A 27,438-nucleotide genomic window follows, 5' to 3' on the forward strand; every position below is an offset into this window, starting at 1 on the left:
GATTTGTGGGCCAAAGGGATCGCTCTTGGCGTTGCGCTCTGATAAGTGATGCAGGTAAAGTGAAGCTACTCTTACTCTTTCCTACTCTTTACAATCTTTTTTTTTTGTTTCAGTGCTCCACTCAGTACTGTTACTTCTCACCTGGAGTCCACAAATCTCATGAAAGTATTTTCTTCTGTGGACAGTTATAGAGTTGGTGTTACTATATTAGAGCTAGAACTTTCTATCCTACCATATTCTTGATGTCACTCAGATTTTTTTCTGGTACTTCTTTTGGTGGAAGAAATATACTTTGGCCCAGGCCTGCCTCAAATACATGAGGTATTTAATTTGAATTCTTTTTTTTTTTTTTTGGAGTTGTATGTTTATTTAGAAAATGATTCATGAAGTGAAGCAATTTGTTTCTATTTGCACAAGTTCTAATCTGGTAATTAATAACAAATGAGGAAGAAAACCATTCTTTTTTCCCATTAAAAATGTTCAGTTTTTTTTTTTTGGATGGGCACCACTTAAAGATTCCTTTTTAAAACAAATCACAGTAAGTGGGCTCCTCTATAGAAAAATTACCCTTGCAAAAACATCTATGGTTAAGCTCCTACTCTTTCATTTTTCACCTAAGGAATGTTAAAATCCTAAAAATTACCATTAACTGGTGATGTGTATACTTTAATTTTTGACAAAACCTAGGCTACGGAGGTTAAAGCATCTGCCTACAATGTGGGAGACCTGGGTTCGATCCCTGGGTCGGGAAGATCCCCTGGAGAAGGAAATGGCAACCCACTCCAGTATTCTTGCCTGGAGAATCCTATGGATGGAGGAACCTGGTAGGCGACAGTCCAAGGGGTTGCAAAGAGTCGGACACGACTGAGCGACTTCACTTTCACTTTCAGGCTACTTTGAATGATTTGTTGAAGCTACCAGGCATATTTTTATAGTAAAATATATACTTGTGGTGTTGTGGGATGGATAGGAATCAAAATGTATAGGTCATGTCCAACTGTATCAAAGTAATTATTATATCCCATTTTCTCTCCCCCCTCTTTAAACTTAACAGTACTATGGGATATTTTAAAAATAAATTATGGCTAGCTAACAAAGTACAGAGTCTGTAAATAGCAATTTTGAAACTTTCACTTCCAAAGTTTTCTTAACCCTTCTTAATATATTTGATTATTTCAGTGTATTTCACTTGCTGTGATTTCGAAGGTCACACAATTGTTAACACACAATTTGAGGATAAATTAAAAGATCCTGGAGACTTGTCAATGATCTCACTGTCATTAATATTAATGCTTATAAATGTAGACATATTTCTTTTTCTCTTAAGATCTCCAAGATTTCTGTTCTGTAAGAAAGTGACATTCTTTCCTATCTGATAGTCTGGGAATCTATAAGTCATAGACAGAAACCAACGAGTATATTGTGGCAACACTTCCATATGAGAAAAATATTCTTTGTTCCTCAATAGACTTATCATGCCTAAATAAGATTTTTATTGAAACTATGCAAATAATATAATAAAAGGTCACAGAACACACTAAAGTCATTCATTAATATGTACTTATTCTCAGGGTGATCTTTTACTAAATTGTTAAAATATCAAGTTATCTTTAATAGGTGGCTTCTCTGTTCTTATTTTCAATACTATAATCAAAAAGTGGTTTTTGTTTTTCATTCACACTTGCCTAAAGGCCCCTCCTAAAGAAACATTAAAAAAAAAAAAATGATGACTTCAGTAAAGGAATTGATCACACACTCTTAACTACTGATTCTATAAGGAACAGCCTTTAGCATACAGCTCCCAGGAGCAGAAAGGATTTCTAGCATTCCTGGTATATATGCATTTAACTATGTGATAATAGACTTCCCCAAAACTCCAAATCAGACAAATAAGAAGCAATTACTTCAGACTGAATAACTCTAAAGAGAAAATTTAATTGTGCTTAATTTTTTTTTTTTTTTTTTTTTTTACTAAGTAGGAGAATATTTAGTTTTCTTCTTGATCTATCAACCTTAACAGGCTATCCTATTACAAACTGTAAAATTCTTTAAATGGTTTCTTAGTTAAGCCCTTAATATACAAAATAAACATAATTTGAAAAATGTTAAGAAGATGATTTTGTTTAATTCAAAGGTACATTATTGGTTCCTGTTGGCAGAACTGCTCAGAACAATGGTTAAATATTAGGCAAAATGGCTTTCATGTGTTCTGTGACTTTTTATTATAATATAATTATTTGCATAGTTTCAATTAGAATCTTATTTACTAAAGCATGATAAGTCAGTTGAGGAACAAAGAATATTTTTCTCATATGGAAATGTTGCCATAATATACTCCTTGGTTTCTGTCTGTGACTTATAGATTCCCAGATTGTCAGATAGGAAAGAATGCCCCTTTCTTACAGGACAGGAATCTTGGAGATCTTAGAGAAAAAGAAATTTGTCTACATTTAGAAGCACTGCAGGCAGAACTTAGTAGGGATACACTGGTTGTTTTCTGAAGGCAAGCCTTGTAATAAGTGATTTAACTTATGGCCCTCAGTTCTTTACAAACCCTTTAGAGATGAATTAAATATCACACTCTAGTTTCATATGGTTCACATTAATCACATTAATAAGAACATTTTGGGTTATTAATTACAATAAAATAAAATAAAACCAGCCAAATAAACAAAGCATCACATTATTGACACTGAATTAGAACTAGCTATACAAACATCTTTGGTCAAAGCTCCACTTAGGTGGGAATGATATTTGACCAGAAACAGGGACTGAGAGTGCAAAATAGATCCTTGCTCTGCTGCCTTTTTTATCAAGCACATCATATAACAGTTAGAAAAAAGGGAATTCATATCCTCTTAAAAGGACAAATTTAAAGCCGGAACATTCTTTTAGAGCATTTTCTAAGTAAGTAAAACCTTGAGCCCTTTTGCTAAGTTGCTATCTCCCTGACTTTTGAAATACTGATGACTGGAGATACACAATGACCTTTAGCCCTGGCAGATATAAAAATCAAGTGAGCAAACTGCTGTTTTCCCCACCTGGAACAGAAGACCTATAACTGTGGTAATATTTATGTTTGTTTGTTTTTGGGTTTTACTTTCTCTGTGTGTTTGGCTTTCTTTTGATAGCTGGTTATTCTGAAGTCATTTTTGTAAAACATTGCCAGAGGGGGAAAAATATTTTTAAAAGCTTGTGTCCCTCTCAGTTTTCTTTCCCCAGAGATGATATGGTGAGTAGCACAGTATCACTTGCAGATGGAGCAGGAACCAAAAAATTTCTAGTGGTTCAACTGAAATGTTTTACTGTGAGTTTGTCTAGTTTAGTTTTATAAACCTGCTTAACATATTCACAGTAGATCATTTATTCTTTATTTCTGCATCTTTTCACTGAATTTGTCTCAGTAAAATTACTTGCTAAAAATAGATGCTCAGTTTGAATAAGATCCTTAACAAATGTTAGATCCATCCTTGTTCCAAGGATGACAATATACACTTTGTGATCCTTCTAGGAAAGATTTTTTTAAAGACAGTTTTCAATTTTCCAGGATATGATTCCAAAATAGCTTGATTTTCAGTTGTATAGAAAAAGAGCCAGTAAGAGAAATGAGAGGTTGCCAATGATTCTTAATCCCTTATGTACTGAAAGGTTGTTGCTGAGCGATGAGATGTGGGATTCTTGGCCTCCGGAGGAGATGAATTCAATCCGGGGCCAGAGGCGAGGCTGGATCGCTCAGAGCTTTTCTGTAATAAAGTTTTATTAAAGTGTAAGGGAGATAGAGAAAGCTTCTGACATAGGCATCAGAAGGGGGCAAAAGAGTACCCCTTTGCTAGTATTAGCAATGGAGTTATATACTCTCCAATGAATCCAAAGAATGAGTGGAGGCTGCAAAGACCTCACCAGACCCACTCCCATAATTTACATTTTAAGATAACAGAGTTGGCCAGAAGGTTTAATCCAAAGATTGTCCTCAGGCAGGATACATCCTTGTAAAGACCAGACCTACTCCCATAATTTATGTTTTAGGATAACAGAATTAGCCAGAGGGTTTAATCCAAAGACTGTCTTCAGGCAGGATACATTATTGTTATATAATCCTAAGGAATGTAGAGGAAAAAAAGTAAAAAAGTTTGTCCTTTCTTCCTCCTTGAATATCCCAGACCTCTCTCTCCTTGGGGACCCCTAGACTTCTTATCAACCTGCCTAGGAAATGACTCTCTCAGTACTAAAATCTTTGAAAGTAGTATTAGTATGTTCTGGATTCAAAAGGAAAATTAAAACTATCTCTTCATGGGAAGAAAGGATAATCTGGGGGACTACACTGCCTCTCAGTGGTTCATCTAATATTTTCCTCAATGACAAAATGTTTTATAAAATAAAAAATCTAAGTTAGTTCAGTTCAGTTGCTCAGTCATGTCTGACTCCTTGTGACTCCATGGACTGCAGCATGACAGGCGTCCCTGTCCATCACCAACTCCCAGAGCTTACTCAAACTTACGTCCATCAAGTCAGTGACGCCATCCAACCATCTCATCCTCCATCATCCCCTTCTCCTCCCGCCTTCAATCTTTCCCAGCATCAGGGTCTTTTCCAATGAGTCAATTCTTTGCATCAGGTAGCCAAAGTATTGGAGTTTCAGCTTTAGCATCAGTCCTTCCAATGAATATTCAGGACTGATTTTTTTTTTTTTGCTTTTTTTTTTTTCCATAGATTTACATGTATTCCCCATCCCGATTCCCCCTCCCACCTCCCTCTCCACCTACTCCCTCTGGGTCTTCCCAGTGCACCAGGCCTGAGCACTTGTCTCATGCATCCAACCTGGGCTGGTGATCTGTTTCACCATAGATAATATACATGTTTCGATGCTGTTCTCTTGAAACATCCCACCCTTGCCTTCTCCCACAGAGTCCAAAAATCTGTTCTGTATATCTGTGTCTCTTTTTCTGTTTTACATATAGGGTTATCATTACCATCTTTCTAAATTCCATATATATGTGTTAGTATACTGTAATGGTCTTTATCTTTCTGGCTTACTTCACTCTGTATAATGGACTCCAGTTTCATCCATCTCATTAGAACTGATTCAAATTAATTCTTTTTAACGGCTGAGTAATATTCCATGGTGTATATGTACCGCAGCTTCCTTATCCATTCGTCTGCTGATGGGCATCTAGGTTGCTTCCATGTCCTGGCTATTACAAACAGTGCTGTGATGAACATTGGGGTGCACGTGTCTCTTTCAGATCTGGTTTCCTCAGTGTGTATGCCCAGAAGTGGGATTGCTGGGTCATATGGCAGTTCTATTTCCAGTTTTTTAAGAAATCTCCACACTGTTTTCCATAGCGGCTGTACTAGTTTGCATTCCCACCAACAGTGTAAGAGGGTTCCCTTTTCTCCCCACCCTCTCCAGCATTTATTGCTTGTAGACTTTTGGATAGCAGCCATCCTGACTGGCGTGTAATGATACCTCATTGTGGTTTTGATTTGCATTTCTCTAATAATGAGTGATGTTGAGCATCTTTTCATGTGTTTGTCAGCCATCTGTATGTCTTCTTTGGAGAGATGTCTGTTTAGTTCTTTGGCCCATTTTTTGATTGGGTCATTTATTTTTCTGGAGTTGAGCTGCAGGAGTTGCTTGTATATTTTTGAGATTAATCCTTTGTCTGTTGCTTCGTTTGCTATTGTTTTCTCCCAATCTGACGGCTGTCTTTTCACCTTGCTTATAGTTTCCTTTGTAGTGCAAAAGCTTTTAAGTTTCATTAGGTCCCATTTGTTTATTTTTGCTTTTATTTCCAATATTCTGGGAGGTGGGTCATAGAGGATCCTGCTGTGATTTATGTCAGAGAGTGTTTTGCCTATGTTCTCCTCTAGGAGTTTTATAGTTTCTGGTCTGACATTTAGATCTTTAATCCATTTTGAATTTATTTTTGTGTATGGTGTTAGAAAGTGTTCTAGTTTCATTCTTTTACAAGTGGTTGACCAGTTATCCCAGCACCACTTGTTAAAGAGGTTGTCTTTTCTCCATTGTATATCCTTGCTTCCTTTGTCAAAGATAAGGTGTCCATAGGTTTGTGGATTCATCTCTGGGCTTTCTATTCTGTTCCATTGATCTATATTTCTGTCTTTGTGCCAGTACCATACTGTCTTGATGACTGTGGCTTTGTAGTAGAGTCTGAAGTCAGACAGGTTGATTCCTCCAGTTCCATTCTTCTTTCTCAAGATTACTTTGGCTATTCGAGGTTTTTTGTATTTCCATACAAATTGTGAAATTATTTGTTCTAGTTGTGAAAAATACCGTTGGTAGCTTGATAAGGATTGCATTGAATCTATAGATTGCTTTGGGTAGAATAGCCATTTTGACAATATTGATTCTTCCAATCCATGAACACGGTATATTTCTCCATCTGTTTGTGTCCTCTTTGATTTCTTTCATCAGTGTTTTATAGTTTTCTATGTATAGGTCTTTTGTTTCTTTAGGTAGATATACTCCTAAGTATTTTATTCTTTTTGTTGCAATGGTGAATGGTATTGTTTCCTTAATTTCTCTTTCTGTTTTTTCATTGTTAGTGTATAGGAATGCAAGGGATTTCTGTGTGTTAATTTTATATCCTGCAACTTTACTATATTCATTGATTAGCTCTAGTAATTTTCTGCTAGAGTCTTTAGGGCTTTCTATGTAGAGGATCATGTCATCTGCAAACAGCGAGAGTTTCACTTCTTCTTTTCCTATCTGGATTCCTTTTACTTCTTTTTCTGCTCTGATTGCTGTGGCCAAAACTTCCAAAACTATGTTGAATAGTAGTGGTGAGAGTGGGCGCCCTTGTCTTGTTCCTGATTTTAGGGGAAATGCTTTCAATTTTTCACCATTGAGGGTAATGCTAGCTGTGGGTTTGTCATATATAGCTTTTATTATGTTGAGGTATGTTCCTTCTATTCCTGCTTTCTGAAGAGTTTTAATCATAAATGGATGTTGAATTTTGTCAAAGGCTTTCTCTGCATCTATTGAGATAATCATATGGTTTTTATCTTTCAATTTGTTAATGTGGTGTATTACATTGATTGATTTGCAGATATTAAAGAATCCTTGCATTCCTGGGATAAAGCCCACTTGGTCGTGGTGTGTGATTTTTTTAATATGTTGTTGGATTCTGTTTGCTAGAATTTTGTTAAGGATTTTTGCATCTATGTTCATCAGTGATATTGGCCTGTAGTTTTCTTTTTATGTGGCATCTTTGTCTGGTTTTGGAATTAGGGTGATGGTGGCCTCATAGAATGAGTTTGGAAGTTTACCTTCTTCTGCAATTTTCTGGAAGAGTTTGAGTAAGATAGGTGTTAGCTCTTCTCTAAAAAATCAACAAAGCTAAAAGCTGGTTTTTTGAAAAAATAAACAAAATTGACAAACCATTAGCAAGACTCATTAAGAAACAAAGGGAGGAGAACCAAATTAACAAAATTAGAAATGAAAATGGAGAGATCACAACAGACAACACTGAAATACAAAGGATCATAAGAGACTACTACCAGCAGCTCTATGCCAATAAAATGGACAACTTGGAAGAAATGGACAAGTTCTTAGAAAAGTATAACTTTCCAAAACTGAACCAGGAAGAAATAGAAGATCTTAACAGACCCATCACAAGCAAGGAAATTGAAACTGTAATCAGAAATCTTCCAGCAAATAAAAGCCCAGGACTAGATGGCTTCACAGCTGAATTCTACCAAAAATTTAGAGAAGAGCTAACACCTATCTTACTCAAACTCTTCCAGGACTGATTTTCTTTAGGATTGACTGGTTAGATCTCCTTATGGTCCAAGGGACTCTCAAGAGTCTTCTCCAACACCACAGTTCAAAAGCATTGATTCTTCAGCGCTCAGCTTTCTTTATCGTCCAACTCTCACATCCATACATAAATACTGGAAAAAAACATAGCTTTGACTAGATGCACCTTTGTTGGTGAAGGAATGTCTCTGCTGTCTAGGTAGATCATAGCATTTCTTCCAAGGAGCAAATGTCTTTTAATTTCATGGCTGCAATCACCATCTGCAGTGATTTTGGAGCCCAGAAAAATAAAGTTTGTCACTGTTTCCATTGCTTCCCCATCTATTTGTGATGAAGTGGTGGGACCAGATGCCATGATCTTAGTGTTCAGAATGTTGCATTTTAAGCCAGCTTTTTGACTCTCTTCTTTCACTTTAACTAAGAGGCTGTCTAGTTTTTCTTCGATTTCTGCCATAAGGGTGGTGTCATCTGTGTATCTGATGTTATTGTGTTTCTCCTGGCAATCTTGATTCCAGCTTGCGCTTCATCCAGTCTGGCATTTCTCATGATGTACTCTGAATATAAGTTAAATAAGCAGGGTGACAATATACGGCCTTGACCTACTCCTTTCCCAGTTTGGAACCAGTCTGTTGTTCCATGTGGTTCTAACTGTTGCTTCTTGACCTGCATACAGGTTTCTCAGAAGGTGGTAAGGTATTCCCATCTCTTTAAGAATTTTCCAGTTTGTTGTTATCCACACAGAGGCTTTGGCGTAGACAATAAAGCAGAAGTAGATGTTTTTCTGGAACTCTCTTGCTTTTTTGATGATCCAGTGGATGTTGGCATTTTGATTTCTGTTTCCTCTGTCCCTTCTAATCCATCTTGAACATCTGGAAGTTCACGGTTCATGTACTGTTGAAGTCTGGCTTGGAGAATTTTGAGTATTACTTGCTAGTGTGTGAGATGAGTGCAATTGTGTGATAGTTTGAACATTCTTTGGCATTGCCTTACTTTGGGATTGGAATAAAAACTGACCTTTTCCAGTCCTTGGCCACTGATAATCTAAAATTTAAAAATCTAAAATTTATAGTAATTGATTTTTCAGTATTTTTTACCTCAATGAATTCCCGAGAATAACGGTAATGTAAATTATCTTGCACTATGTGTGTATATATATCCTCACTGATTGAACACCAGAAGCCATGATATTTTGTAGAAAGAGTTTTGTAGTCTCCTTTCCCTGAAGCAGGAATGAAGGAGGTTACAGGTAAAAGAGGCACTGATATGCTGTGAAGAAGATGGTCAAGTCAGGCTGAGTAGAGGGCATGGTTAACATGGGAAATCTCTCTAAACACTCATTGTCCTGAGTCCAGGCATTACTAAGTTGTTTTTCTTTGATACATATTTTGACATCCTGACAGTGGTGATGGTGGTTTATTTGCCAAGTCATGTCTGATTCCTGAAGCCACATGGACTATAACCTGCCAGGCTCCTCTGTCCATGGGATTTCCCAGGCAAGAATACTGGAGTGGCTGGCCTTTTCATTCACCAGTGGATCTTTCAAACTCAGGGATTTAACCCCAGATCTCCTGCATTGCAGGCAGATTCTTTACCAACTGAGCTACCAGGGAAGCATCCTGACAGTAAATCCTATAAGTCAGAGATCTAAAAGTTCACCTTGAGAGCCCTGCCTGTTAAGATGGCTTAAATCAACTTTGATGTGTATATTTCTAGAAGCCAGGAACTTCTAGAAAGACAGACAAAATTTGGTTTCAGTCGTCAAGGAGTTTATCATTCACTATAAAAAAGTGAATACTTCATTTTTGTCCCCTTAACATTGCCAAGCATTTGTTGACGGGTTGAATAGTCAAAACTGTCAAATATTTCTCCTTTTTATAGTGCAATTTTATACTCTGCTGAAAGATATAATGCCAAAAATAGTGACAAAGTGGAAAAAAAAAACAGGTTTCAAAAATCTGTGGGGTTACTCTATATTGGGTAAGGATCCATGGTGTGATGTCTGATTAAGGTTTTAGAGAAATGTCTTATACTGACTTCTGATCTTAGAGGCATAATTTACTCAAGACGTCAATGATTTTAAGTCCTAAAGTAGACTTAACTGGAAACAGGCACTATGTTGAAAGGATAATCTTAAGTCTTTAAAAATTCACTATAAGAAATCTGAAGAAACAAGGTGTTGTGGAAAAGGACCAGGAAAAAAAAATATGCACTGAGTAATTATTTATCAAGTGCACTTTTTGGTACTGAGAATCAGTAGATTAGATTTCAGTAGATTAGAAATAGATAAATACCGTCAAAAGGCAGCCAGGGACCAATTATTTCCGCCTCTGTCATCTAACACAGAACAAGGAAGGTTACATGGTGATGAGGAAAGAAAAAACCAGAGAAGGAGAATCGTAAATGACTGAGCAACTACCTCACCTCCCAGATGAATTTTAAAGTGTAAATAGTTGAGTTTACCTGGGACTCTTCCCAGGTAGCACTAGTGGTAAAGAACCCACCTGCCAATGAAGGAGACATAAGAGATGTGGGTTTGATCCCTGGGCTGGGAAGATCCCCTGGAGAAGGAAATGGCAACCCACTCCAGTATTCTTGCCTGGAAAATCCCATGAACTGAGGAGCCAGGTGGGTTATGGTCCATAGTGTCACAAAGAGTCAGACACAACTGAAGCGACTTAGCATGCATGCACTGAATTAACAAAAGTAAAACTTCCCCTTATGGACAATTATGCAAGAACAAGAGCTAAGTGACATTTTATTATAGCAAAGAGAGATTTTTTAAAATATTTGAGCCTTGTGACAGTAAATTTACTTCTGCCATAAAAAAATCTGGATCTTTGGCAGAGCAATCAGCATATAATTCATTATTAATAACAAAGAGCTAGATGACATCATATAGAAAGTTCAAAGCAGAAGACAACTGAACAGGAAGCAGAATCTTGGGGCTACAAATGAAGGGGAATATAACTTGTTACCCGAAAATATGCCACTTTGGCATAAGGATTATTTTGAGCTGAAGGTAATTTCGAAACAGCAGATACAGGAAGGGCTCTCTGCCCTCACCCATCTGATGTTATCAGGGAAAACATATGCCATTAGAAAACTTCCCTCTTTGCATTGGAAGAGGAGAGCACTCTTACCACTGGAAATAAGTCTACAGGGAGATAACTGCATAACCAACCTAAAATAGTAACCCTTACCCTTTGTTATTTCCCCTCTTATATTGTTTAGTCATTTCCCCACAGTTTATTAGTCCTAGAAGCTTAATTATTTGGGAATATAAATATAGTACAATGACTAGTTTAGTACAATGACTAAAAAGCTTAAATTTTTATATGAATATGATGCTATGTATGTAATTGACTGAAATGCAGGAGAAATTTATTGGGCTTTGCAAGAAAACCAGTTAATTACAAATTTAGATGTTTTTTTCTCTAGGGTTAAGCTACCTTTTTAGGCTTGGATTATGGGCTTCCCTGGTGGCTCAGAGGTTAATGCGTCTGCCTACAGTGTGGAGACCCAGGTTCGATCCCTCGGTTGGGAAGATCCCCTGGAGAAGGAAATGGCAACCCACTCCAGTATTCTTGCCTGGAGAATCCCATGGAGGGAGGAGCCTGGTGGGATATAGTCCACAGGGTCACAAAGAGTCGGACACGACTGAGCGACTTCACTTCACTTCACTTCACTTCAGGCTTGGATTGGGTAAGACGTCAGAGTGTTACCAGGCATGTTAGTTTCACTCAGTTGTGTCCGACTCTTTGCAGCCTCATGAATGGTAGCTCATCAGGCTCTCCTGTCCATGGAATTCTCCAGGCAAAAATACTGGAGTGATTTGCCATGTCTTCCTTCAGGGGATCTTCCCAACCAGGGATTGAACCTGGGTCTCCTGCATCACAGGCAGATTCTTTACCTTCTGAGACTTCAAAAGGAACTGCCAAGTATTTAACTGATCATTTGAAAATACAAGCATCAAAGACATCTTTGTTTCTTGTACAGCCAAGAAAAAATTGTGTGAATTGTCAATCAAGAATCTGATTTAACTATTTACCAATTCATATGTTCTCAAATAATTTTACCTGGATATGAAACACAAAGAAACCCATGGTCATCATCAAGTATCAAAATCTCACTATGAGGCACCACTGAAAGGTACAGATTGAACTTCAAATGTTTAATGTACATGAAAAACTCATGCTGTAAGTCCCTTTCTACCCCCCTGCACTGGGTCTAAATCCATAATTATACTCTTATAGTAGTCAACTATGTATGCATTAATGATAGGCATTTACTTTAGTTTATCTGGATGTACTAGAGACAACTTGCATCCCAATGTTAATAGAATGATTTTAACTTCAGGTTCCTATTTATAAATGTCAGATGTGTCTATTAAATCAATGATGTTCTTTTCTACAGCATCCTTCCAATTAAACCAGTTATCAAAACATTTTCATGTCAAATTTAGGATGTGAGCATCTTGGTGCATATTAGTTACTTTTACCTTGTCATTATAAAAACTACTACCAGATTTTACTTTTACTCTATCAATAATCAGATTGTTGAATTTATAAGTCCAGGGCTTGTTTATACTGAAAATACAATTTAGAACTGATTGAGATTATAGGCATCATTACTGGGGGGTACCAAAGAAAAAGTCGTGTAACAAATAGCGTGTTTGTTTCCTAGGAAATGTGATTTTAAAAGTATCTGAAATAACCCTATTGTGAATAGCTCATCAAGGTAGTCTATGAGAGTAGTAGTGTTTGCTAGAACATCTCCTTTCAATTGAATTCAGTACCAATATCAACATAAAAAACTTAAGTTTGAAGATGTTTATGGAAATGCTTCCCATGGGAAGCACAGATCCAACTGTTGTTACTTTGATATCCATGAGTGATCAGTGTTGACCTGAGTGGATCCTTCTTGGAGCACTGACAGCCCATATTTCCTCTGGAATAGCTTCATGTAGGCGAGATATCCTGGTCAATAAGGTGGCAGACTTTTTCCACAGGGTCCTTCCAGGTCCTTATGACTTCATGCATCAGGGTTTCTAGGAAAGAGAGAAGCTCTTTTAAATGTTGGACATGATTATGACAGGACTCAGTTAAATCAGTCACAGGACATAATTTCAGACATAAATTCATAAGCATGGCAATTATAAATTCCAATAGAGTCTGTGCTTGCTTGTAGGGGTCCCTCTAATTTTCAATAAAGCTGCCAGTAAAGCTCTAGGCCTTTTAAACATAAGAAGTTGTAAAATATTTCCCCATGAGTATTTTTTTAGAGTTTTATTCATTCAGCCTTCTTGTGTGCGGGAGTGAGGCTTACCATAATCTGCAAACATTTGTGTAACTCCCAGACAACAGTAGAAATAAATGACTTCTATAGCTAATAAGTTCTGATGTATCCAAAGTAGAAATTATGTGTTTTAATGTTACCAAGTTGCAAGTCTGTGTGCCCGACACATGGTGAGGCCAAACAATACCAAAACATCATAGTTTGGAACACAGAAAGGTTCATTGAGGGCCGTGCAAGATGGATGGCTCATGCCCTAAAAATCCCCAAACTTCCCAGAAGTTTTCAGCAAAGCCTTTTTATAGGAAAGGTGAGAGAGGGGTGTGGTTAGTTGTTGCAAACTTCTTGGTGTCAGATCCCTTGCTTGTGAGGTCCGGTTGTAGTGGCAGTCCCAGATGGGAAGCAAGGCATAAAGGGGCCTTTCCCTCCCTGGCACCAGCCTGCATGCTCTGTGAGACAGACAGCAGCTATGACAGTCCTGCTCAGCCTTTGGTTGGGCATCCTGGTGGGCCCCTCCTCCCAACCAAGCGAGCAACTGTCAACCAGTAACCAGCTAACACCCTGCTCTGTTATTGGTCAGTGGCACTGAAAGCCCCGCCCCCTCTCTATTGTATATAAAAGGACCCTGAATCCTGACTGAGGCGAGCAGGCTGTTCGAGACGCTAGTCTGCCATCTCCTGGGTCTGCTGGCCTTCCAATTAAAGTCATCATTTCTTGCTCCAGCAGCACATCTCCCAATTTATTGACCTGTCATGTGGCGAGCAGAATGAGCTTGGGCTCAGTAACAAGGTCGCGGTCAGATCACGATCTTCCTGTAAATATCTATCAAACAGTGTTATTCTCTGAAGGGCAAGGATCCTAGGCACAACTTCTTCCCTTTGAGGTCAAGGTTCTGGCTAAGAGGAGGCAGATCTCAGCTGGTGGCCCCCTCAGGGCCAAGTTCCCCAGACTCTGCCGTCATCAACGCGGAGGGGGCGACGGGGTCGGGGATGGGGAAGGGTAAGTTCCTCAGACCGCATCCCAGGTAGAAGGCCGCTGCCATTAAGTTGCAGAGACAGGGTTGAGGGAGAGGTTCACTGCTGCCTCAAGGCCTGGGCTATGGCCAGTGGGTGCCCCCGGCGAGGGCTCAGGAGCCCCGCAGGACAGAGGTCTCAGTCTGGTCCCTCGGCTGGCCTGAGGGCCCATGAGTTTTGGAGGGCCCCTGAGGAGAAGTCCAGGATCTGCCTCTTACCTCACTCTGAGCTTGACAGCCACCACTCTCCCCAACTATTGGCTGAATCCTTCTCTAAGGCTTGCTCATTGACTGTTGGTTGCTTGTGGGAGGGACCCACTGTGATGCCGACCAACGGCTGAGTAGGACTCGTTGCTAGGTAACAGGAAGCGGAGTAATGGCACACAGCAACAGGTGCCTTCTAAGAGCTGTCCTCTGTGCTCAGTTACGTTAAGAGAGGCTTTATTGCTGCCGGGGCCATTTACACATCATACCCACCATAACTAGACAGCATCTTTTAACTTTCACCTTTTAAACTTTTTTCGGGCCTTTTAACTCTGTGAAATTCAACTGATGCCAGGTTCCTGGAAAGTTGATTAGGGAAAGCTTCCTGCATTTATTTTGGAAGTGGCTTCAAAGAATTCTACTGAGAAGCAGCACATCTCTTTAATAGTTTAAATAATTTCATCTTTTCATTACAAACAGTAAAAGTCTAGTTCCTCTAAAAATCCCTCTTTTTAGAACATTTCTTGGCCTTCCAATAATTCTGTCACCTATTTTTTTCCTCCCTATTAGTACTGAGTATACACTAAGTCACTTACTATAGTAAATCTACCTTCACATATTTGACTTACAACAACCAAGTCAGTCTTACATACATATGAGAAAACTCAAGATATGAAGAATTTTACAAGACTTTGCTAATTTCCTCAAATTACAACTCACTAAAATTAATAAAAAGTGAGGAAACGGAATTTGTAGTATCCATAAGTGTTAGAGGAGAAAAAGTTTTAAAAAATAAAAAGAAATCCCTTTTTTAGTTAGATGATGACACAGCAGTACTTACCAAACAAATATGGACTGTGGTATATGAATATGGACAAATATGGACTGTTAGGTAATTCTCATAGTCCAGTCATATTTCTTTTAGCTCCTTTTATAGTCCATTTCTCTGTTTTATTTAACAATGTGTATTTTTGAAAATGAAGTTTCTTACAATATTAAAAGTGTGGCTTCTAAATTTGGAGACTGCCATAGGTTAATAGTTGCTTTTGAAACTCTGTCAGTGCATTTATCGCCCTTAGAAATTTTGTCCTTCGGGTCAGTGAGTCCTCCAGTACATCACTGACACCTGAGTAGGCAGTTGTAAAGCCTCTGATAAAACAGCCATCACTTTTCTATGGGTTATCTAAGTTCCAATTGATAGGAAAAATTCTCCCTTCAAGAAATTTACCTGGAACCTTGGAGCACAGTGGTGTGGTGGCAGAGGCAGTGTCCCTGAGGCGCCAGCTACAGCGACCTCATTGCCTGTGAGGGGCCCCTGCGACCCTGGGAGGGCCCTCCACCTAGCAGACCAGGCTATGTACCACAGGCTTCCTTCCAGCCATCGATTGCCCCAAGGGGCTGCAGCACCTGGGGAGCCTTTAAAAAATTTCTCCTGTTGCATGGCAAACATCAGACATATATTTATTAATAGTACACATATTCCTTGTAAGTGCAAAACACAATTATAGTTCTCGTGTAACTGCTATTACCCTAGCTGCTTGTGCTGATTTAATTCCAGACCAAAACACAAAACAAGTACCCCACCCCACCCCCAAAACCCCCCAAGCTTCCAAATTTCAAAGAAGTCACCATAATATGGCATCAAAACCAATTTCAATTGTTCAAAGGCTCTTCATCCCAAACCAGAGGATGAATTATCTTGGAGAATTATCATGCAGTTTTTTCCAGCAGATGTTTTGTCTAATCTGCAAATGTTGGGCTCTGTTTTGTACAATTCTGTATTAGTCCCACAAATGACTTTTGTGTGTGTGTATGTGTGCGTGTGTGTGTGTGTGTGGTAAGATGTTTTACTGATTCCTAGATGGAAAGTGGTAAGAATCCACCTGCCGATGCAGGAGATGCAAGAGATGTGGGTTTGATCTCTGGGTCAGGAAAAGCCCCTGGAGTAGGAAATAGAAACCCACTCCAGTACTCTTGTCTGGAAAATCCCATGGACAGAGGAGCCTGGTGGGCTACTGTCCATAGGATTTCAAAGACTTGGACATGACTGAGCGACTGAACCCATGAGCACAGACTGTAAAACTCTGTGACATATAGCTGATAACAGATGCCTCAAGCATTTATGCAATTTGTCTGTAAGGCCTTATTCCCCTGTGAAGGAAAGAATTGTGGCAAAGCCAAATTACAAATCTTTCATGCACTCTAATTGCTGATACTACCAGCAAATCATCTACATTGAATGATTACAGATCCCTCCATGGGTGGGACAAATCTCTCTCTCACTTTTTGTTTTATAAATGATTTTTAAAAATGGAGTCCCCAAAGCCTTTGGGAATCCTTTGCCATAGATATGGGATACTAGATTCTGATATAAGCTAAAGCAATACTAATTTAGATTTATCTGTGAGAAATGCAGAGCATAGATCAACTACAATGAAAAACTTCGCAAACAATGATACTGAAATCAGAACAGTTGCAGGGTTAGGAACCACACATATAATGGAACAACACATATATTTACTTCTTTGAAATTTTGTAGAAAGCTTTAAAGTCACTGACCATTGATATAAAATTAACCTTCCTTCTTTATTGGAGGCATGGGAGTATTACAGAATGAGCATTTTTATTTTTTCATTTCATTTAGAATGAGCATTTTTTAAGCTACCCTTTATTTTTCTGATTCTGTTATAACTGGTTCTAGAGCTCAAAGTGATGCATCAACCTATTCCAGCTCAGAGTATTTGTCCCACATAGGGCCACCCTGCCACTCTTTGCAGTATCCCTTTTCTTTCAGACAGCACACAGTGGCCAAATCACATGCCTTTTCCTCCTTAGAGCTCTGCAGACATTCTACCAGAGTATAGAATATGCTAGCTTTTAAGGTGCACAGCAGATGTCTTCCCAGGAGATCAGGAGAAAGTAAGAAAATCTGAACTTCATTCAGAAGACCCATTTTTATGGAAACCTCGGAGGAAGAGAAACATGGTGGATCCAATTCACCAGTATCTTACATTGATTTATCACCAAAAGGAAGTGAGAAATTCTCAAGAAAATTGCAAATTAAGTAGCACCACTATGACCATTTCACTAGTTTTTTGCTTCTGAGATCCCTGAACTTGTCAATTCTAATCAACTTGTCAATTATTTCCTAGCCTCTGGCCTTTCTTGTTCCCGTGTTCATTTCCTTGCAATAATTACATGTTTTCTCTTTGCTTTCCTTTCCTTCATGGGTTATTCAGAATAGAAATTGCTTCTTTCAGTAACGAGTTGCAACTAAGCAGCTGACAGCAGTTTTAAATTTATTCCTTTTTTCTTTATTCTCTTCCAGATTGTCCCCCAAACTAAGTGGTCACTGTTAAGATTTAAGCAGTAGTCTACACTGTCCATCCTCCCACCTTTTCCCTAATTTGAGTTTGGATAATCAGTAAGAAAGTCAGGACAAAAGTGCTTAGGGCCATAGGGTGATGATGTGTCCTTGAGTCCATGACAATACTGTTTGAGCAAGACTCAATAAACCACTGATTTAAATCAACGTGGGAATATACACATCTTCTGGATTCACCATTGCAACTTCTCTGAGCTCACTTGTAGCAGAAAGTCTTCAATGATCCCTCATTAGTAACCCCTCTGCCTGGATTTCTAGAGTCCTTAGATCTTCCAGAGTCCTGTGGGTGGGTAGGCGGCAGCAGATAACTGGCCTCTCTTGACCACCATATTCTTTGATGTGGTGATCTTCTGAATGCGCTGGTGCCATCAAAGGAGTAGAGTCAGCTGGTGGCAGGAGGTCATTCTTTGGCCAGTGCACATCTCCATGCATGAGGTTTTAAACTGGAAACCTGCACAGAGTACATTAGCAAACATCTAGGGCATTGGGAAAAGAGGTTTTTTAAAAAGTAAGGGACTTCCCTGGAGGTCCAGGAGTTAAGACTTTGTCTTCCAATGCAACGGGTATGAGTTCAATTCATGGTCAGAGAACTAACATCCCACATGCCTCGCAGCTGGAAAAACAACAACCCAAAACATACAACATTAGCAATATTATAGCAAATTGTCATTGTTGTTTAGTTGCTCAGTCAGGTATGACTATTTGCAACCCCATGGACTGTAGCCTGCCAGGCTACTCATGAGATTTCCCAGACAAGAATACTGGAGTAGGTCACCATTTTCTTCTCCAGGGGATCTTTCTGACCTAGGGATCAAACCCAAGTCTTGCATTGCAGGTGGATTATTTACCACTGAGTCACCAGGAACAAATTCAATAGAGACTTAAAAAATCATCCACATAAAAAAATATTAAAAATAAATAAATAAGTTATATCAGCTGGCAAGAAAGTTATGAAAACTATCCTGGGTAGCTTCCATAGCTGGTGATTCAAATAGGAAGATCTGATTTTCCTCATATTAAGATAAAAAAAAATGTAAATTAGATGGCACTTTGGTTTTTTTCCTGTAACGACAATCATCAGCTTAATACCTTGTTCATTTGCCTTTTTCAAGTGCCCTTCATATGCAGAAACAATATTTTATTTAAGTTCTATGTCATCAGGTCTATTCATCATGTCTGCTTTCCTAGCTACATGGTACATGAATGAGATTGGACTCCTGGAGGTGGATCTGAGCTATGAGGTATATTCAGGCCTATAGGTTACTAGACAAAAGTAGTAGGACAACCTAGGAGCAGCATTACTTAAATAATTATAGGATTAAGAACTCCAAAACCAACCTTAGGAAAGTGAAACTCCTAGAAAAACTCCTAGAAACTCCTTAGAAAGACAGGCATACTGAATTCCAGGAATACATGGACTGTGACAGCTTTAGCTCATTTTGTAATCCTTTGACTAATACATGACTAAGTACAAAGTAAACATATAATATTTGCTTATACAATAAATGATTTTCGTATGGTTAAACTGCAAGTTGGATTGCATATTCAGCATATGGTAAGCATCAGATAAATACTTTTTGGTTGAATGAATGAATGACGGAGCTTGGATAATAATGAATTCTCTATTTTCTTGCCCAAAGCCCAGTTCACTACACTACACAGTGGTTTTTGACTGTTAATGTCTCATTTTCATGGTGTTAGCCTGAAGTTGACTGGATTATTGGTAGGTGGATTTTTTTTAACCTCTTCTACTAAATTTTGCCACAAGTTAATCATAAAATCAGATAATCACTCAATCTTTAGAGTGATTGATGTTTATTTTTAAAAATTTTAAAAGCGTTTGCTTTTTAGAGTAGTTTTACAGCAATGATTCGGCGCAAAAATTCTCATGTGATAAAGGGACTCTGTAAGGCATTTGGGGGTAAGCAAGCAGCACTCACCACCTAATACTCTCAAAGAGGAATAAGGGATATTCCGGTACATCCCCTACCCCTACACAAACATGGCCTTCTCATTAATAATACCCACCCAAGAGTGGTACATTTATTACAATTGTTGAACCTACATTTATATGTTATAATCCTGTGAAGTATCTGTATTTATGTGGAAAATGGAGGAAATATCACTTATTATCAACTTGTTTGAGGTGGGGTATACTTGGGAACCCATGTCTGTGTCTGAAGAGTGTTCAGATCACCACAGATATTTGTTTGACACAGCTCCTATATAAAAGAAACCTCTTGGAAAAGCTGTAATAAGCACATTTTGCCCTGAATGGTTTCATGTTGCTTTGTTACCTCGCAAACCAAGAGTAAAAAGCTGTCTATTTGTTCTAGAAAATTCTTGCCCTTCTCATTTTCAGTGAGAAAAACAAATGGAAGTTTAAATATAGCCCAGAACAGCAACGCTGGCCTTTTCGAGGGTGGGGGTGATCATGGATACCGCGCCATGAAGGCCTCAGGGACACTTGGAGAGTATTAGGTGGTGAATGCTGCTTGCTCACCCCCAAGCACCTTGCAGAGCCCCTTTATCACATGAGAATTTTGGTGCCTAATCTTGTGGTTGGCTAGTCCAGCTTCTGGTACTTCATGTCTCAGGTCTCAGCTGAGAAAGGTGAAGAAGTCCTGGGCGAAATTGTCTCCTGTGGACAGGTAATCTCCACTATGGGTGAAGAACTTAGGCATCTGGCTTTGCTATGACTCCCACAGCAGCAGGGAATACTGGGACCAGGAGTCCTGGGACCAGGAGTACTGGGACCTGGAGTACTGGGACCTGTAGTACTGGGGCCAGGAGTACTGGGACCTGGAGTCCTGGGACCAGGAGTACTGGGACCTGGAGTACTGGGACCTGGATTACTGGGACCAGGAGTACTGGGACCTGGATTACTGGGACCTGGAGTACTGGGACCTAGATTACTGGGACCTGGAGTGCTGGGACCTGGAGTACTGGGACCTGTAGTACTGGGGCCAGGAGTACTGGGACCAGGAGTACTGGGACCTGGAGTCCTGGGACCAGGAGTACTGGGACCTGGAGTCCTGGGACCTGGATTACTGGGACCTGGAGTCCTGGGACCTAGATTACTGGGACCTGGGTTACTGGGACCTGGAGTACTGGGACCTAGATTACTGGGACCTGGAGTGCTGGGACCTGGAGTACTGGGACCTGGAGTGCTGGGGCCAGGAGTCCTGGGACCAGGAGTACTGGGACCAGGAGTCCTGGGACCTGTAGTACTGGGGCCAGGAGTACTGGGACCTGGAGTCCTGGGACCTGGATTACTGGGACCTGGAGTACTGGGACTTGACCACAGCTGGCACCATCACCCAGGGCTACTGAGACATGAGCGCCTGGTACTGTGCCCGGGGCCCACTCAATCCAGATCATGAAGGTGGAGGAGATAGCAGCCAGCAAGTACTGCTGACCAGCGATCAAGCAGTTTCAGGACTCCAAAATCAAGTTCCCGCTGCCCCACTGGGTTCTCCATAGCCAGCACAAGCCATGCTTCACCACCAAGAGGCCCAATACCTTCTTTTAGGTGCAGGCCCTCACTGACCCTGTGTCTGCCCAAGTAAAACTCAGTGGGAAAACTGGAAAAAAAAATGCTGGAAGCTTAGCTGATAAGGAATTGTCTACCTTTCTCGGGTCTGGGAGAGGGCGGGGGTCAGTTTTAAACCTTCTATAAGTTAGGCATGTAATCTTTCTTCCCTCGGTTTCTAAGAACGGTATTTGTAGGGACATGCATCATTACCAGAATAAAAGATCTCTACAGACATGAGACTTGAGTCTAGAGAATTACCAAAACAGACAACATTTTTGCATATTTTCTAGCTGTCGCTTCATCTCTCTTCTCAGCACCCAAAGTGCTAGGACCCTTAGACTGCCCTCTGGCAGACACCAGAAAACATTAATTGAGGGACATACTTCAAAATACCTGAGCAATATTTCTTAAAACTGTCAAGATTATCAAAAACAAGGAAAGTCTGAAAAACTGTCACAGCCCAGAAAAGCCTAAGGAGACATTACTAGAAAATAGAAGGTGGAATCCTGTGTAGGATCCTGGAACAAAAAAGAAGTATTCAGTGAAAGATAAGAAAATTTGAATAAAGTATGAACTTTAGTTAATAATAGTATTTCAATATTAACAGAAGCTGTTAATAAAAGGGATAACTGGGTGTGGAGTATATGAGAACTCTCAGTAATTGCAGCTTTTCTAAATCTAAAACTCCAAAATTAAGGAAAAAATTGTTTTAAAGTGAAGGAGAAAAATGATGGCATGATGCAGTGAGGACCTAGGTAAATACCAGCCTCCAAATGAGAAAAACTGGAAGATCATCAAAGATAACCATCGTCAAAAGTCAAAAACTGACACTGAGGACCCAGCTTCTGAAAATCTTATTCTTCTCTCACTCCACTGAGTAACAAGGTAAAGTCAAAATCTGTCCACAGAGCAACACTGTTGACAGCTCCTGGGAAATGGTTTAGAAGAGGATGGGGTCAATTTCATTGGTTCTTCATTTCAGACAACTGACTAGTTCTCCCCTTAAACTTAACACTAATGACCAGAAGGACATATGTCATTGCCAGAATAAAAGAAGATATTTCCAGACACACGTTAGGGTCCAAGTGCAAAGTGGAACAGAATTTTTGTGCATTCTCTGTTGGTTCTCACCCCAGCTGCTTCTCCAGCTCTTGTGCCCTTAGGCTGCTTTCTGGAGATTGGAAGTCCCCCCACTGATTATCTCCTAAGACCTGAACCTCATGAATTGCCCCCATACTCCCAAGTTTCTTATTTTTTAATGTCATTATAATAAATGAGGTTTCCCAGGTGGCTCAATGGTAAAGAATCCAGCCGCTGATGCAGGAGATGCAGGAGCTGAAGATTCGATCCCTGGGTCGAGAAGATCCTCTGGAGAAGGAAAAGGCAACCCACTCCAGCATTCTTGCCTGGAATATCCCAGTCTGTGGGGTCACAAAGAGTAAGATACAACTTAGTGACTAAGCACATAATAAATGATCATATTTCCAGTAGCAATAGATTTACTCTGTGCCAGGCAAACACCCATGATCTGATTAGAATAAACCAGCCATCATGTCACATGTATTTTCACATCTTTCTTACTTTCTTAGGGTAGAAATGAGAACATATTATGATGGTAATGTTTTATAACTGCAGATGGATTTATTTGTTATAACCTAGTTGCTGTTATGCCTGCTGGTTTATTTGTGATTGTCTTAACAAATTACCACAAACCTAGTGGCTTAAAATAGCACAGATTTATTCTCTTATAGCTCTGTACGTAAGAAATCTGAAATGGGTCTCACTGGGCTAAAATCAGTGTTGGCATAGTTGCATTCCTTACAGGAGTTCCCAGGGGAGAATCTGTTTTCTTGCCTTTTCAAGTTTCTAGAAGCTGCCTGTGTTCTTGAATTGTGGCCCCTTTCCATCATCTGAGCCAATCCAGTCAAGATGTTTTCATATTGCGTCACTCTGATAATAATTCTTTGGCCTCTGTCTTTCATCTTTTAGAGACCTTTGTGATTCAAGATATTCCAGAATAATCTCCCTATTTTAGGTGAGCTGATTAGCAAGCTTAATTCCATCCTTAACCTTAATTCTCACTTTCCATGTAGGACATGAACATCTGTGAAGGGTCATTTGTCTACCTACCACAGTGGTTTATTTGAGAGAATAAGCTTTAACTGTATGATGTCTTTCTGGTTTTGAAAGTTTCTAGACACCTACACTTAACTATAACTATATAGATTGTCCCTTTCATCTCTACATACCTACATCTGTAATTTAGCCTCATAAAATTACTCTTTCCCTCTCCCTCTATTTTTGAGGTAGTTTAAAGCTAGGAGATTTTGTTTGTCATCATCTCTCCTAAACCTCGTGTCCAGGCCCTTCTCATCATGGACTTCTCCTATTTTCAATTCCAAACACCATTGCAATTTTACAGTTGGTGGATTTGATATGTTCCACTTCTTCATCTCTTTAGTCATGTTCGTTGTAGAGAGCAAAGGACAGAAATCTTAATGTGAGACTTGTTTCTCCTGAAGTCAGAGAGATGCTTCCCCAGAGCCAGTTCTCTGAAGTTTCTTCGGATTCATAAACAGTGGTCATATTCTACCTGTAGAAACTATTTTGAAAGTTCAGTTCAGTTCAGTCGCTAGTCGTGTCTGACTCTTTGCAACCCCATGGACTGCAGCACGCCAGGCCTCCCTGTCCATCACCAACTCCTGGAGTTTACCTAATCTCATGTCCATTGAGTTGGTGATGCCATCCAGCCATCTCATCCTCTGTCGTCCCCTTCTCCTCCTGCCCCCAATCCCTCCCAGCATCAGGGTCTTTTCAAATGAGTCAGCTCTTCGCATCAGGTGGCCAAAGTATTGGAGTTTCAGCTTCAGCATCAGTCCTTCCAATGAACACCCAGGACTGATCTCCTTTAGGATGGACTGGTTGGATCTCCTTGCAGTCCAAGGGACTCTCAAGAGTCTTCTCCAACACCACAGTTCAAAAGCATCAATTCTTCAGCACTCAGCTTTCTTTACAGTCCAATTCTCACATCTATACATGACTATTGGAAAAACAATAGCCTTGACTAGATGGACCTTTGTTGGCAAAGTAATTTCTCTGCTTTTTAATATGGTGTCTACGTTGGTCATAACTTTCCTTCCAAGGAGTAAGCGTCTTTTAATTTCATTGCTGCAATCACCATCTGCAGTGATTTTGGAGCCCGGAAAAATAAAGTCAGCCACTGTTTCCACTGTTTCCCCTTCTACCTCCCATGAAGTGATGGGACCAGATGCCATGATCTTAATTTTCTGAATGTTGAGCTTTAAGCCAACTTTTTCACTCTCCTCTTTCACTTTCATCAAGAGACTCTTTGCTTCTTCACTTTCTGCCATAAGGGTGGTGTCATCTGCATATCTGAGGTTATTGATATTTCTCCCAGTAATCTTGATTCCAGCTTGTGCCTCCTCCAGCCCAGGGTTTCTCATGATGTACTCTGCATAGAAGTTAAATAAGCAGGGTGACAACATACAGCCTTGACGTACTCCTTTTCCTATTTGGAACCAGCCTGTGGTTCCATGTCCAGTTCTAACTGCTGCTTCCTGACCTTCGTACAGATTTTTCAAGAGGCAGGTCAGGTGGTCTGGTATTCCCATCTCTTTCAGAATTTTCCACAGTTTATTGTGATCCACATAGTCAAAGGCTTTGGCATAGTCAGTAAACCAGAAATAAATGTTTTTCTGGAACTCTCTTGCATTTTCAATGATCCAGCGGATGTTGGCAATTTGACCTCTGGTTCTTCTGCCTTTTCTAAAACCAGCTTGAACATCTGGAAGTTCACGGTTCACGTATTGCTGAAGCCTGGCTTGGAGAATTTTGAAAGTAGGAAATACATTTATTGACCTATTATTTTCACACTTATGTCTTCATGGGTAATAATGTACCCAAAGGTGTGTGAATACTCAGTGAGAAATCATTTTCAGCAAGTAGAGTGGGGTTGGTTTTTTTTTTTTTAAGGTTGGCATTTTTCCCTCCCATAGAAGGAAAATGTTTACTATTCATTAAACATTTTGAATGCAACTACCATAATCTTTCAGGTTTAATTTAGTAGCCGACTTGACTAATAGGAATTCACAGTTTCAAGGCTAAGATTAAGTAAGAATTAATGAACCTCTTTAAAGTGCTATGGTTAATTCAAAATTGTTCATTTAATCCCTAAGCTGTGTCTGACTGACTCTTTTTCCACGTCAGGACCGCCAACCAGACTCCTCTGTCCCTGAGATTTCTCAGCCAAGAGTACTGGAGTAGATGGCCCTTTTGTCCTCTAGCAGATCTTCCCAACCCAGGCCCTCAACCCATGTCTCCTGCTTTGGAGGTGAATTCTTTACCACTGAGCCACCAAGGAAGCCCAAGGTTAATTCAACTTAACATAAAACATAATCAAAACACCAATTCAATATGTTAATGTGTAAATGTAGCAATGATTAAGTAAACAAGTGCTGAACTTATTTACTTGTTAGGTAAAGCCAAACCAAAACAAAACCAAAAAAAAACAAAACAAACAAACAAAAAAAAACCACACTTGCTACAACACCGAGAAGAAAATTCCAATAATTTTGTTAGGAAGACAATGTATCTTTACTGTTATGTTAATTATGGTTTGAAAAATTTGCACCCTGGATAGGGTGACATGAATCTAGAAATCTGTTTTTGATTGGTTAAAATGAGTTTTATTGTTTATTGTTCAGTATAAAATCTTCGATAGGGTTCTAGGGTGGACCAGTGGGCAGGGTTTAACCATCCTGGCTGGTTAGACCCAGTGATAGTGAAATACAGTATCCTAATTAGATATGATCCAAGCTCTAAGTGGAAACTCTTTCTTTTACATGCAGAGGGCGACTCCGTCTGCCTGCCCAGGGCTGCTTGGCCCCCGCCCAGGGGCCTGCAGGTTGGTTCTTGCCGTCCTCCACCTTCAGCCAAACCAACGAGGACACCGCCTGCGTCTAGAGCAGCCTGGAACGTATCGGAGGGCGCTCGAAAGTGAGAGGAGAGCCGGGTGCGCCATACCGGACGTGGGGGAAAATGCTTTCTGAAAGCAGTTTGTTTTTGAAGGGGGTACTGCTTGGAAGCGTTTTTTGCGTCTTGATGACTGTGCTAGGACACATTAGGAAGGATTATGGGAAGAGAAGGCGCCACTCTGAGCATCACCACCTACAAGCTCCTAATGAAGAGATCTTGACACTTGCAGAGGGTGAACGCCCGGACCTCAGTGAAAGCTTTCGGGTATACTGTATCATCCTCGTGAAACCGAAGGATGTGCGCCTCTGGGCTGCCGTGAAGGAGACGTGGACCAAACACTGTGACAAAGCAGAGTTCTTCAGTTCTGAAAATGTTAAAGTGTTTGAGTCAGTGAACATGGGAACTAACGACATGTGGTTAATGATGAGAAAAGCCTACAAATACGCCTTTGATAAATACAGAGACCAATACAGCTGGTTCTTCCTTGCACGCCCCACTACGTTTGCTGTTATTGAAAACTTAAAGTACTTTCTGCTAAAAAAGAATTCATCACAACCTTTCTATCTAGGCCACACTGAAAAATCTGGAGATCTTGAATATGTGAGTGTGGGAGGAGGAATTGTCTTAAGTATAGAGTCAATTAAAAGACTTAACAGTCTTCCCAGTATTCCTGAGAAGTGTCCTGAAAAGGGAAAGATGGTTTGGGAGGTATCTGAAGATAAGCAGCTTGCGGTCTGCCTGAAATATGCTGGAGTGTTTGCAGAAAATGCAGAAGATTCTAAAGGAAAAGATGTGTTTAATACCAAATCTGTTGGGATTTTTATTAAAGAGGCAATGACTAATCATCCCAACCAGGTGGTGGAAGGATGTTGTTCAGATATGGCTATTACTTTTAATGGGCTGACGAGTAATCAGATGTATGTGATGATGTATGGGGTATATCATCTAAGAGCATTTGGGCATGTTTTCAATGATGTGTTGGTTTTCCTACCTGTGAATGGTTCTGACAATGATTGAGAAGTGAAACAAGAATATGTATATTATCACTGTGTAAGACACATGTTGTCATTATTTGTGGTAAAACTATATACCCAACACAGCAGTATGTTTCCTTGTTTTTTTTTTTTTTTTCCTTTTTTCAGTTTGGTGACACTAGTTTATTTGCACATTGAAGTTTAGTAGTACAGTTTCAATTAGGGTGAGGTTTTTTTCTTGAAATGTATGAAAATTTTATG

At 39.7% G+C, this 27,438-nt stretch overlaps 1 protein-coding gene, 1 long non-coding RNA gene and 1 pseudogene across 7 annotated transcripts; 2 read left to right on the forward strand and 1 right to left on the reverse strand.

The window, feature by feature from the left end:
- Positions 1-27,438, forward strand: LOC122675721 (C1GALT1-specific chaperone 1-like). 6 transcript variants are annotated; one of them, XM_043874746.1, is made up of 4 exons: positions 2-54; positions 19,314-19,396; positions 21,924-22,093; positions 26,077-27,438. In XM_043874746.1, exon 4 carries the CDS (start codon positions 26,267-26,269, stop codon positions 27,218-27,220), a length of 954 nt encoding a protein of 317 aa, XP_043730681.1. In that variant the 5' UTR covers positions 2-54; positions 19,314-19,396; positions 21,924-22,093; positions 26,077-26,266; the 3' UTR covers positions 27,221-27,438. The 6 variants fall into 6 exon arrangements, with proteins under 6 accessions (XP_043730684.1, XP_043730681.1, XP_043730680.1 ...); XM_043874748.1 differs by lacking the exons at positions 2-54; positions 19,314-19,396 and adding exons at positions 3,082-3,093; positions 13,390-13,393 and having other exon boundaries at positions 22,026-22,093; XM_043874745.1 differs by lacking the exon at positions 19,314-19,396 and having other exon boundaries at positions 6-54.
- LOC122675723 lies at positions 12,595-14,405 on the reverse strand. Its single transcript, XR_006335324.1, has 2 exons — positions 14,304-14,405; positions 12,595-12,827 (listed from the first exon to the last, which is right to left on the reverse strand). It is a non-coding gene; the product is annotated as an uncharacterized LOC122675723 (long non-coding RNA).
- On the forward strand, positions 19,903-21,205 carry LOC122675722 (annotated as a pseudogene).

Source organism: Cervus elaphus, chromosome 19, assembly GCF_910594005.1.
Source record: "Cervus elaphus chromosome 19, mCerEla1.1, whole genome shotgun sequence".
NCBI lineage: Eukaryota > Metazoa > Chordata > Mammalia > Artiodactyla > Cervidae > Cervus > Cervus elaphus.

Bases quoted from the DNA above. Each gene is read 5' to 3' on its own strand.
- LOC122675721 (XM_043874749.1), top strand. From the start codon at position 26,267: ATGCTTTCTGAAAGCAGTTTGTTTTTGAAGGGGGTACTGCTTGGAAGC.